Source organism: Mastigoproctus giganteus, chromosome 3 (genome assembly GCF_048544385.1).
Source record: "Mastigoproctus giganteus isolate SK-2022 chromosome 3, ASM4854438v1, whole genome shotgun sequence".
Classification (NCBI taxonomy): domain Eukaryota; kingdom Metazoa; phylum Arthropoda; class Arachnida; order Uropygi; family Thelyphonidae; genus Mastigoproctus; species Mastigoproctus giganteus.
In genome coordinates this window covers 207,390,417-207,403,666 of record NC_143577.1, presented here as the reverse complement: position 1 = coordinate 207,403,666, position 13,250 = coordinate 207,390,417, and the positions used below count along the sequence as shown (strand labels likewise).

At 39.6% G+C, this 13,250-nt stretch overlaps 1 protein-coding gene across 1 annotated transcript in view; it reads right to left on the bottom strand.

Annotated features, from left to right (window-relative positions):
• Positions 1–13,250, bottom strand: part of LOC150088632 (zinc finger FYVE domain-containing protein 21-like) — an 85,061-nt gene that overhangs the window by 15,420 nt on the left and 56,391 nt on the right. Inside the window, exon 6 of the mRNA XM_090370273.1 lies at positions 4,312–4,442. Coding sequence (XP_090226399.1) covers positions 4,312–4,442 — 131 coding nt within the window. The remainder of the gene's footprint in view (positions 1–4,311; positions 4,443–13,250) is intronic.

Genomic DNA, 13,250 nt, shown 5'->3' with positions numbered 1-13,250 from the left:
TCTTTGCATCCCTTGCCAAGGATTTCTCGTAATCTGCCTTCGCCTGCCTAACCTCCTTTGTAACTTGGTTGCATATCAACTTGTATCTATCATAGGCTTCTGTGTCATGTGTTAATTTGTAAGTATCCCATGCATTTTTCTTCTTTGCCATATGCCTCATTAATTCATCTGACATCCATTTTGGCCTAAACCTTGAACAATATTTCTTAGTTGGTATGTGAAGCCTAGTAGCTTCCAAGATAAGTTCTTTGAATGCTTCCCATTTTGAATTTGCTGTTGGTAACATCATCAGTTGGTCCCACTGTATAGAATTTAAATACTGTCTCAGTCCATCATAGTCGCCTTTACAGAAACAATAACCCTTCCCTTTACCCCTAATGGTAGTTACCTCTTTCAGTAAATCCCACTTCAGCACACTGTGATCACTGCCACCTAGTGGTTCATTTATCTGCAGATTCTTAATGCATGAAGAATCACTGCTGATAATCAAATCAAGAGTATTACTCCCTCTTGTTGCCTCCCGAACATGCTGATGTAGAAAACAATCATCCAATAAATCCACAAAAGCCCTGCTAGTGTGTGAGTGACCAGCCCCCAAATTCCAGTCAATATCTGGGAAAAAATCTCCCATTATAAGACTCTCTGATTTACTGGCCCACTCTATTTCCCTGTACAGTTTCTTATTATACTCATCAGAGTCATTAGGCCTATAGCACACTCCTACTCTCAATTTTGATCTCCCAATGCTTATGTCACACCAAACTGACTCAACACTGCACTGTCCAGCGATGTCGACTGGCTTCACTTCCTTGCTTTTTATGTGTTTCTTAACTAATAGCATAACCCCTCCCCCCTTCCTATCCTGTCTATCCTTTCTGTAGACGTTGTACTCCCCAGATTCCAGTTCTGCATCCCTTATATCTGTGTGACACCACGTCTCTGATATCCCAACAATATCTGCCTTTGATGTTTTGAGCAATACCTCAAATTCACCAAATTTATTTACTAAACTCCTAGCATTGGTGTACACGCAAGTATACCTGCACCTGTTTCTATTCTTAGCTACCCTAACACAACCCATGTGTTTACTTGTACCGCAATGGCTCTCAGCAGTCTCTGAAATATCATGCATCTTGTTTTTCAGGCTTCTGCTCATTCTAATAGAAGCAGTGCAAGAATCTCTTTCACCTCTGCCAGTGGCTACTGTCAATCTATTGGTCTTTGTCTCCTCCCAAGCTAGCAGTTTTCCGACCCACCTAACACTGCCTCAATAGCATCAGCAAATATTTTTGCACCCTTTCTATTTAAGTGTATCCCATCCCTGTAGAAGCAATCTCTCCTGTTAACAAGTACAGTCCAGGCTGAAAAAAATTCTACCCCTTGAGCCTTGCACAATCTTTCCAGGGCCGAATTGATCGACAAGGCTCTCATCATATACTCCCTCCTATCATGTCTGGGCAGAATTGCAGACACTTTCAAATTCAACCCTAATTCTCGGCTTTTATTCAACAGTGACCTGTACTTGTTAAGTAATTCTGCCGGTCTCCTACTCTTAATATCATTAGTGCCAACGTGTACAACTATATCACCTTTTGTGCCCTTAAAAGATGATATTCGCTCTACAACGTCATCAACCTTTGCCCCTGGCAGACATACCCTGGTCCTGTTCCAAATGGAGCAAAACATGCTGCCGGCAGTGATTTCTAGCCAAGGTGTAAATAAATTTTAATCGTATTTAAAGAGGTAAAGAATAAATTGTGAAATGAAAAGTTTGAAAGCTATCATGCCATCCGATTAGGTTGGAATTACGAATACTGAACATTGTTGCATGTTGCCACTTACTGCCTGAGGGGAGCTATTGGCACATCTGCATGTGAGACAATAGACTTGGCACTGCAGCATAGGCAGAATATGTGTCTAGGCTATTGAATGAGTTTTAATATGTACAGTAAATTTCCGACTTAAACTTAATTGAAAACCGTGTTATAGTGAAACCCATGCTGTTTGAAGCTGTGCTAAGTGAAGTATTGCTGTATATACTACATTTTTGAATCCTTTCAAATAACATTTCAAAATAAGCTACAAATCAAATAAGTGCTTCCAGCTCTTAGCTGTGTTTCTAAATAACTGTAAGCACAATTTATAATGGATGGCAGTATGAAATCAGATTTTAAAATCATAAGAGATCACACCTACAGTCCAATTTTGGCTTACAAAAGCTGAAATTCTTTGAAGTTCACAAAGTTCGTGAAATTGAATTCTAACTTTAATCCTAATATAAACAAATATGTCATCCAGTAAAGCTCTCAGTAGTCAGTTGCTGAAGTATCACTGTATCGTTAGCAGATGATCAATGAGAGTTTTACTCAGTGGCATATTTGTGTCAGATTAAAGTTAGGAAAATCAGAGTATAGAAGATGGTATTACATCAAAAAAGTCACATTTTTTATACTTTTTTTTTTCCAAGTCCTTTTGTGGCATTTTATGTTTCTTAATTCCAATTTAATATCTGAAATAAATTCACCCTAATATTGAGCAAACAGGCAAAAATGAAAATCAAATTAATATTTAATGGCATTTATATATGAAGTTTTCATATATAAATGCCACATCTGACTAACCACAGCCATCAGCTTTTCAATTTAAACTTATGTCCCATTATGTGTGTGTGTGTGTGTGTTATCTAAAAAAATAGTGAATTCCACTCAATCCAACAAAAGCCTTGAATACTTCAATCAGGTCTCCTCTCAGGTGCCTAGGTTCCAGATGCTGCAATTTCCAGAAGTCAAGCGTTTCTTGGTAAGGGTGCCCTTTTGTGCCCAACTCATATTATTGCTCTTCTCTGTCTCCAGATCTGTATACAATACTCAAGAAGCAACCCAACCATTGCCTAATAAAGATAATCACATGGATAATCACCACCTTGTTCCTGCAGACAAAGTACATGTATTATCAACAAGAGAACTCCAAGCTATCCTAGCTCCTTGTCTGTATCACCAAATCAGTATACTATACTGAAATTACTGCTACTCAAATGAAGTACTTTTCATTTATCAATAGTAAATCTCAACTGCCAATTGCTTCTCAGCCCATCTTCCTAGCTCTCTAGGCCTTGTTACAGTAACATACCCTGATTCCTGTCATTTACAACTCTGCCAAACCTTTTTATCAAAAGCTTAGACATTAAACTCAATATGCCTTTATAAATATCATTAATAAATATTTAAAACAGTAAGGAACCCAACACTGAGGGAATCAACTAATAACATTAGTCCACAAAGAGCAGTGATCATTAATAACCACTCTGTCTTCTGCCACTCGACCATCCTTTTATCCATAGCAGTAATCTGCTCCTACTGCCACACTACTCTAATCTGTACAGCAGTCTTTCGTGTGGAATAGTGTCAAATGCTCTACTGATATCTAAGTATATGATGTAAAAACTTTTTGATGACAATGTAATAGTCACTAATCAGTTTAGCCAAACAAGCTCACTGCTTAAAAAATCCACATGCTGCAATTGCTGTAAAATTGCAACCATGCCAAGTTGATCCAGCATTACTTCTTTAACCAATAACTTCATTCTTTTTCCTGAAACTGAAGTCAAATTTATAAGTGTGTATTTCCTCACTTCACTCTTTGATTCACCTTTGTGAATAAGACAAACATTTGCACATCTCCAGTCTTTAGGATTCTTTATGGATCTGAGGATGGCTAAAGGTTTGCTTACCTTTTTTTTTTTTTTTTTTTTTTTTTTTTTTTATGAAAACCCCAAACATGTATCAGAATCTACAATACTTAGTACTATGCATTGGTTGAAGGTTGAGAAGACAGGAAACACTTGTTGATGGGAATTTCTGTAGAGTGTAATTTTCAAGAAATACATGTGAAGGGAAATCATTCCAGAAAGCAGAAGAAATGGAAGAAGAAAAGTTGTGGTTCAGTAAGTTTGAAGTCAGACAGTAAAAAATCCTAAATAGTTATGACTGGCTAGAAGAGAGAGAGAGGGGGGGGGATTATAGAAGCCAATTATGAAGAACAGTGACCATGTAAATATCTATAGAAAAGCTGTGCAGCAGAGATAGAAATTTCGTAGCAGATACCAATTGCAAAAAAAGTTGGCAATCCTTATGATGGAAGCTTGTTTAGAAAATCTTGATCACATGATCAAAAGCCTTAGAACTCTATTAAACTTTATTAACTCAGATAAGTTAATAAAGTTTAGAATATCTAAAAAAAAAAATTCAATTTATGCAGTTTGCCTTAACTGTGATTAAATATAGCTAAAAATAATGCAAAATTCCAATCTACCTTCTGTAATGCTCCTATCCATGCTACAGACTGTTTGCGGTTTGGAACTGGTGCCACTGACATCAACAGAGATTGTTCTTGATTTGAAAGATCTAAATGAACTATTTCAGTTCCATAAATCTGCATATTACCTATTTGGGGAAGAAATAAAAACCATATTATACAATAAATTGAATCACATAGCTTGATAAATAAGCTTTAAAACAGCTTCTTCTCACAGGAAAGCAAAAAGCTTGTTATTACAATAAATTCACCTAAAGTCAATTTGTAAGTATAGTGAAATTGTCAGTAAAAAAAAAAAAAAAGTCCTTGCTTACACCGCCCTGATATTGCACTTAAAAGAAATAACAGCATGCCTCATGAAAAATATATTGATATTTTTTTATGTGCAACAGGAATACAGTGCACCACCACCACCTAAACAGATTGTTAATGATTTTGCACTGGTGGGAAGGTAGCTGGAACTCCAAGTCAATGCAGTACTTTAGGCTGGCTGGTCTTGAGGTAACATATAAACACAGCATGCAAATTGTAAAACTGAGTTCTTACACTATCATAAAAAATGAACAGACCACCATTAACTTGGTTTAAGCAATTCAGGTTTATTTACTGCTATATAAATCAGTTATAATGAAGTTGTAAATTCCATTGGACATAGTGCATGTGCAGAGTTATACATGAAAATTTATTATTATATTATTATTTTACAGTCAATTCTTTAAAATCCAGCATCAAAGATTTGAGAAGCACTAGGTTGTAAAATTTTCTGGATTTTAGAGATGTATACCATGGGTTTGAGCAATTTTGAATTATATATCTCAGGGATATATAAGAATTAACAACTGAACTTATTTACATCTGTAAGCATTTAAATTGGCTAAAAGGTGATATAAATGGTTATAAATGTAAATAACAGTTAAATTTGTTAAATGTAAATAAATGACAATAAACAAAGTCACAGCAAATGTTGTTAATGTACTGTAATGTCAATTTTAAAAGTATACTTAGTACACTTACAGACAGAATACCAATAAATGCGCTTAAAAAAAAAAAAGTACTTTAACTTTGGAGAATAAAAAAAAATAACTACTAATTCTTAAGGAATAATTATAACAAGGTTTGTGCAATGGTTCTTGAGGCTGTCGCAGACATTCTCTCAGATATGCCAAGCTGTGCTTGCTAACTAGAAGTCTAAAATACTGATGGAACTGATATTTGGGTACATTCAAGTCAAGTGGACCTAATTTCATTCAGTCATTGTGGGACAGCCAAATCCTCCACTTGTACCTTCACAATGGTGAGACTATTAGTAACTGTGAGTATAACCCCCATGTGCAAGTCCTGAAATACAGCACCTTGCAAACTGTAGGTGACCACCCAGGTGCAAACCAATGTAAGCAGGGGTCAAAGTGTGCCGCCCACAACACAGGGAGGAATGCCACCCCCTCTGTGTTACCAGGCAATACTAGGTGATTGATTACTCTCATCAACTGGTGAGGTTAAAAAGGGCATAATGGTAAGATCAAATTCTCCTTACATTTCGAGGGTATAGCTCTGAAACGGTGTTTGCAAGCCAGCTGCTATATAGTCCACCGGACCGAACCTATTGATAACTCTCTAGGAGGCATCCGGATCAGCTGGTGTATAATCTTGCTGCCTCTACTCTGCCAGCTGTGAAAAGATCTAAACTTCCCAAACACTTCCTTGTTCACTTCACAAATATACGTGGTCTCAGTTCTAATCTCAATGATGTCCATTTTCACTTACAGTCTGCCAAGCCCCATGGAGTTTTTCTGACAGAATCCCAGTTATTAGTTGATTAAATCACTGCTCACCTCAGTTTTCCGAATTATTCGCTATATGATTCCTTTCACTGCAATTATTATTATTAACCATCTGGTGCAAGTGCCTGAGTCTTATGCTGCACCAGACAAAAAAAATTCCCACCCAAGTTACCCTGTGTGTGTGTGTGTGTGTGTGTGTGAGAGAGAGAGAGAGAGAGAGAGAGAGAGAGAGAGAGAGAGAGAGAGAGAGAGAGAGAGAGAGAGAGAGAGAGAGAGAGAGAGAGAGAGAGAGAGAGAGAGAGAGAGAGAGAGAGAGAGAGAAAGTCAGAAGTAAAAGTAGAAAGGAATCACCAGGAAAGAGAAGAATGATAATATCCAGCTCTGGACCCTGGGTGTGCCAAGCCTATAAGAGTCCCTGAGGTGAAAATACTGATAGCAGAGGATGACTGTGCACATGTTGGTGACAGTAATTTGGAATCTCCTCTTTTCAATCTTCTCTGGCTTAAAATCTCTCTACAACATTTAGTCAAATTCATCTGTTACCTCTATCATTCTCGCAACTCCACTAATCACTTCAAACTCTTTGACATCCTCTCTTTCAAACTTGACTTTCTCCATTCCAACTTTGCTAAAAGTGAGGTAATTTTCCTTGGTGATTTTAATGTTCACAACTCCAGCTGGCTTCCATTTTCTAGTCACACAAACCTAGCTGGTTAATATGCTGAGGCTTTTGCAATTACTAATGACCTTGCACAGATTTTTCATTTACCTACAAGAATACCAAACCATTCTAACCATGCAGCCAACATGCTTCATCTTTTTCTCACAGAAAAGCATTCTAAGTATGTGGTTAAGGCGAGCAGGATGGTCTGTGAGATTTCTTTCCTTCTTTTCCTTGGTCAAATTACTGTGTCAAATCTAATGTCAGCATTTGTTCAGATCGTGCCAGTGAAATTATTCTTGTAGGGATGGAATCCTTCATTGCACACTCCACCTTAAAATCTCGTCCTTTATCTAAACTTTGGATTTTCAATTAATGTGCTAAGGCTGTTCAAGAGAAGAATGTTGCATATTGTAATTGACTTGTTTCCAAATCTCCAGGTTCATTTTCTTCTCACACCAAAGCTCGCAACAATTGTAAAGGAGTTATTGATAAGTCCAAACTAAATTTCAAACAGGCCAAGAATACGAAACTTGCTTCTTATCCAAATGGTAGCTGAGCATTCTGGCCATCTCTGTTCCCACCTCTGTAAAAACCAAATGGCTCTATTGCCACTTCAGTCAAAGATAAAATTGACCTGCTAGCAACCTATTTTGCTTCCAACTCATGTATTGATGATCTTGGAAAACCACCTCCCACCATTTTCAGTACACTCTATTCAATGCCTCCTGTGATCTTCGTCAAAAGCATGTCAGAAGGATTTGGATCAATCTTAAAAATACCTGATGGTATTTCTCCACTTGTTCTCAAAACTGGTGCTCCCGAACTTACTCCTGTTCTGTGTCAGCTTTTTTTTCACTTTCTTATTCCAAATGTTTTTTACTTTCTGTTTGGAAATTTGCTCATATACAGCCAGTTCTTAAAAAAAGGCAGTGTGTGTACCCTGTACGCACAAAACATGTTTTATTTTATGTGAAAACATCCATGCTCGACTATTGTTGAAACCTGTGGAGAATCTCCAATAGGCAATTGAGATGAAACAAGATTTTGTTTCTTTTTGGATGATGCAATCGAAGCTGGTTGCTGCAGTATATCTGTCTAACAGATTCAGGAATCGATTGAAAATCCTTAGGTAATTCATTTGAACTAACTTCTTCTGGATCAAAACTTCAAATTTAAACTTCATTTAAATCTTCTGGATCAAAATCTTCAGGAAGTTCTTGAATATAATTTCATGATATCAGCGGTCCAGCTTCTTAATGAGAAGTCGATCTAGAAGGTTGATGTTCATCAATATCTTGAAAAGCAGATTTTATTAAACTCTGCATTTTTTTTCTTTCTCTATGTTTTTGAACTCATTCTTTTGTCAACATGGGAGGCTTCTTCGGTGGCTTTGAAGCTTTTATTCTTGCATACTTTTCCCAGTTTCGCTCAGGTGGAGTTTCAGCCATCTTCGAAATACTCTTATAGGTTGTTACCTGAAATTAGATTTGGTATTTTTACAATTCAATAGTTAGCAAAATTCATTTGCAAACTAGTATGATGTCATAACCAAAAACTACTGCAAGAAGTGATTGTTGTATGTTCAAGTGATTGTGTTATTCTTATATCCTTCAATCAAAACCGTTTAACTGAAACTCACTTTCACTACTTAGAAGATTGATATTGATCAAAATCTTGAGAAGCAGATTTTCTTAAAGTCTACATTTTTTTCGTTCTCTATGTTTTTGAAGTCATTCCTTTTTGACATGAGAGGCTTCTTCAGTTGCTCTGAAGCTTTTATTCTTGCATAATATTACAGATAAAGAAACCACCTAGGTGGCAGTGATCACAGTGTACTGATGTGGGATTTACTTAAAGATATAATTACCATAAGGGGTAAAGGAAAGGGTTTTTGCTTCCGTAAAGGTGAGTACAATGGTCTCCGACAGTTTTTAAATTCTGTACAGTGGGATCAACTGACGATGTTACCAACAGTAAATTCTAAGTGGGAAGCATTCAAGGAATTAATCGTTGATGCTAATAAAAGTTTCATACCTATTAAGAAATAGTGTTCAAGGTTTAGGCCTAAATGGTTATCTAATGAACTAATGAGACTCGTGACAGAGAAGAAAAATGCATGGGATGCATATAAATTATCAAGTGACTCAGAAGCCTATGGCAGATATAAGATAGTCTGTAATCAGGTCACAAAAGAGGTTAGGCAGGCGAAGGCAGATTACGAGAAATCTTTGGCAAAAGATGCTAAGAAAAACAACAAGGATTTCTTTACTTATATAAACTCTAAAAGGAAGGGGATGAATCTCATTGGTCCACTTGATATCGATGGTTCGACTGTTGATGATCCTGCTCAGATAGCAACAAACTGAATGAGTATTTTGCATCTACATTCACATATCAGGAGTTATTAAGGTTTGAAAATGGCAGAAGGTTATCAAATTGTAGCAGGGTGCTTAATGATTTTGTAATAACTGAGAGCAAAGTGGAGGAAAAATTGTTGAAGGTAAACATAAGAAAGGCACCTGGGTGGATGGGATCTATCCAGTTATATTAAAGGAGGCGGGAAAGCAACTAAGCAAACCCTTAGCCATAATTATGAGAGCATCCTTGGACTCAGGGAAGGTTCCCACAGACTGGAGATGTCCAAATGTATCCACAATTCAAAAAGGGGGATCGAAGGGTGACACGAGTAATTACAGACCAGTTAGTTTAACTTCTGTTCGAGGTAAAATAATGGAGTCACTGGTTAAAGATGCATTGCAGAATCATCTAGACAAGACTGCAGCAATAATTCAGACACAGCATGGGTTTGTTAAGGAAAAGTCTTGTCTGACAAATTTGATAGGATATTATGATGTGGTTACAAAGGAACTGGATGCAAAAAATAATTTTGATATCATATATTTGGATTTCAGGAAAGCGTTTGACACTCTTGCGCAGGGAAGACTTGTACAAATTGGAGCAGAATGGTATTAAGGGTAAGTTGCTACAATGGATAAAAGGATGGTTGAGTTGGAGAAGACAGAGGGTGGTAATTAATGGGTGCTGCTCTTCGTGGACTACTGTTATAGTGGAGTGCCACAGGGTTCAGTGTTGGGTCCTCTGTTGTTTTGTATATTTATCAATGATATTGATGAAGGTATATCAGGCTTAGTGTTGAAGTTTGCAGCTGATACAAAGGTTGGCAGGGTTGTTAATGACAGTAATGGCAGTGTGCTACTGCAACAGGATCTAGATAATTTGGGCAGATGGGCTAAGAAGTGGCAACTGAAGTTTAACCTTGACAAATGCAAAATACTGCATATGGGTAGAAGTAACCCCAGAGAAACGTACCAACTGTGTGGTACTACACTTAAGATGGTAGAAAATGAAAAAGACCTGGGAGTAATTGTGCTTGTTATGTTTGTTATTTGGTTTTTAGGAGCATTAGCAACTAAGGCCATATTGCTCGGGGATATGCGGTGGTCATTCCCTGACCTTTCCACATTCTCCGTATTTGGTGGTGACGGGCTCGAACCCCGGTCTAATCAAGAAGCGTGTGCTACGCACTGCTGCTCCTTCCCACCTGGCTACGGAGGCGCCGGGGAGTAATTGTGCAGTCAGATATGAAGTTTTCTGAGCAATGCAGACAGGCTGCCAGGGCAAATCATGGGGTTTTGTCAATGATATATAGGAATTTTGCTAGCAGGGGAAAAGAAGGTGATTGTCCCTCTGTATAAGGCAATGTTCAGGCCATGCCTTGAGTACTGCGTAGAGGTCTGGAGGTCTCATTTTAGGAAGGATGTAGTTTTGCTTGAGCGTGTACAGAGAGAAGGGCAACAAGATTGGTGAGGGGAATCAAGGGATCCTCTTAACAAGAGAGGCTTAAGTTCTGCAAATTGCTTGTTTGTTTGTTTGTTTTGGTTTTATTGGCGCATCAGCTACTAAGGCTATAATGCGCCAAGACCATGTCATTAATAAAAATTTAAACTTTCAGTGACCTAACTAGTTAGGTCACCATGTCAAAATAAACCATGTCACCATGTCAAAAGAAAACAGCGTACATGGGAGCACCTAGTTTCCACGACAGGAAATGACAACCCCTGGGGAGTGGTCTATCGGGTGACTACAAATAGGCTTCCCAGAGGCGAGGTACTCCCAGCAATGAGGAAACCGCAAGGGGGGTTCACAAAGACGTGGCACGAAACTGTCAACAATATTTTGGATGCTATGTTTCTGGAGCACACTGATCCCGCTACGCCAGAACAAGTACTGCTCTGCCAACAGAACAGGATATACACAACCCAGCAAATTGAGGAACCTTTCACCAAGATTGAATTGGAGATCGCGGCGGCCAAGCTGAGAAACAAAACGTCCCCAGGGGAAGATCTCCTAGAGCCAGAGATCATCAAGAAAGCAGTGGACACTATCCCGGAGGAAATACGGAAACTATACAATAAATGCCTCAAAGAAGGCTAATTCCCGTGCAGTTGGAGGGTGGCGATGCTCCGGCTAATCTTGAAGAATCCCACGAAGCGGCAGGACCTCCCAGGGTCCTATCGCCCGATAGCGCTCCTGACAGTTCTCAGCAAGCTTCTTGAACATCTCCTGCGAAACAGGATAGAGAAGCACTATAGAAACGCAGGCCTAGAGTCACCCAAACAATTTGGATTTCGAAAAGGATACTCCACCACCGATGCCCTACGCAGCATCATCAACGCTGCAAGAGAAACAGACCGCAAATACTTTCTTGCCATCGCGGTTGATTTTGCCGGGGCGTTTGACACCCTCTGGTGGCCAAGCGTCCTCAGCAGGCTCCGTGAGGCCAAACTCCCAAGTAATCTATACAATTGCATCAGCAGTTACCTATGCGACAGGTCAGTAAAAGTCACTGCTCCTTACTGTACAATAACCAGACGCATCTACAGAGGATGCCCACAGGGCTCCGTCCTGGGCCCACTGCTCTGGAACGTGGTCCTGGACGGATTCCTCAACCTCAACCTCGGAAATGCAACCTCCCATGCGTATGCGGATGACCTTGTCCTGACACTGGCAGAAAACTCCAGGGCACAGCTGGAAAACACAGCAAACCGGGCGCTCGCCACTCTACAAAAATGGGCTGACGAAAATAACCTGAAGATATCATCCACTAAGACAAGCTCCATCCTACTTCGGGGAACCCTGGACACCAGGAGACCCCCCCAAATAAAAGTACAAGGAACCACCGTCAAACTGACCACAGAAATGAAATTTCTGGGGGTTGTCCTTGATAGAAACCTATCCTTCACTCCCCATCTTAACTATCTCAGAAATAAAATCAGAAATTACTCGTCACTATTTGCAAGAATCACCCGCAAGGACTGGGGCATAAAGAAGAAAACCCTTGCTCTTTTTCACAAAACTGTGTTCCTGCCAGTCATCCTCTATGCCTCCGGTGTCTGGTACAAGAAAGCAACCACTGCAACTAATAAAAGAAAACTAGAAACCATACAGAGGTACATATTACTGACTATCTCACGAGCTTGCAAAACAGTGAGTACACACGCGCTTCAGGTGCTCACGGGTGCCCTCCCCTTGGACCTGGAAGTGATACGCAGTGGACTCCTCTACAGCCTTTCCAGAGGCATACCGGATACCTGCCTAAATTTCACATTAAATGTAGCCAGCGAACCGAAAATAGAGAAAAGAAGACTAACTGTACATCTTCAGCAAACCTGGCAAACACGGTGGCAAAACTCAACAAAAGGGCAAATAACGCGAAAATTCCTCCCAACTGTCTCGGCCGTATACCCAAAATACCCAAGCTGGCTCTCCCCAGGATTGCTGGCCACGTACCTCCTAACTGGCCACGGCGCCATCAGATTCAAACTAATGACCTTTGGACTGAGCAACACTGCCCTCTGTCATTGTGGCTTAGTGGAAACGTGGGAGCATTTAATGTACCACTGCAAGCTTTATGAAGACCTCCGATGCCGACTAATTACAGAATTACATTATGTACCAGAGAATCAAGAGGAACGCTTATTGGAGGAGGAGCACAGCTACAAAGCACTGGCAAACTTTGCACAAGATCTTTTTCACAGAAGGCATACTCTTCCGCCCCCACAGCCACAATAGCGTTTCTCAGGCCCACAATATATCACTTTGCAAACAATCATATAAGGTGCACAGACAGTCACCATCAAGACAATCCACAAAGGGATTGCATCCCAGGAAGAAACAGCATAAAAAAAAAAAAAAAAAACAGCCGGACTCGACAAACGCGGATCCAACAAATGGACCCAGGATCCAATAACTAATGACCATGACTCCAGATAGAGACATAAGTACAGACTGGACTAAATACCCACAACTACGGACCTGACTAAGGCACCTGTCCTGCTGCCAAGTGACAACCACAGACAGGAGCCTACACACGGATGGAACAACAAGGACCTGACTCAAGCAAACATGCAGCCGCCAGGCCATATGGCGACCTGTGCCGGCTCCCTTGCCGGGCACACTTTCTTCCCTTC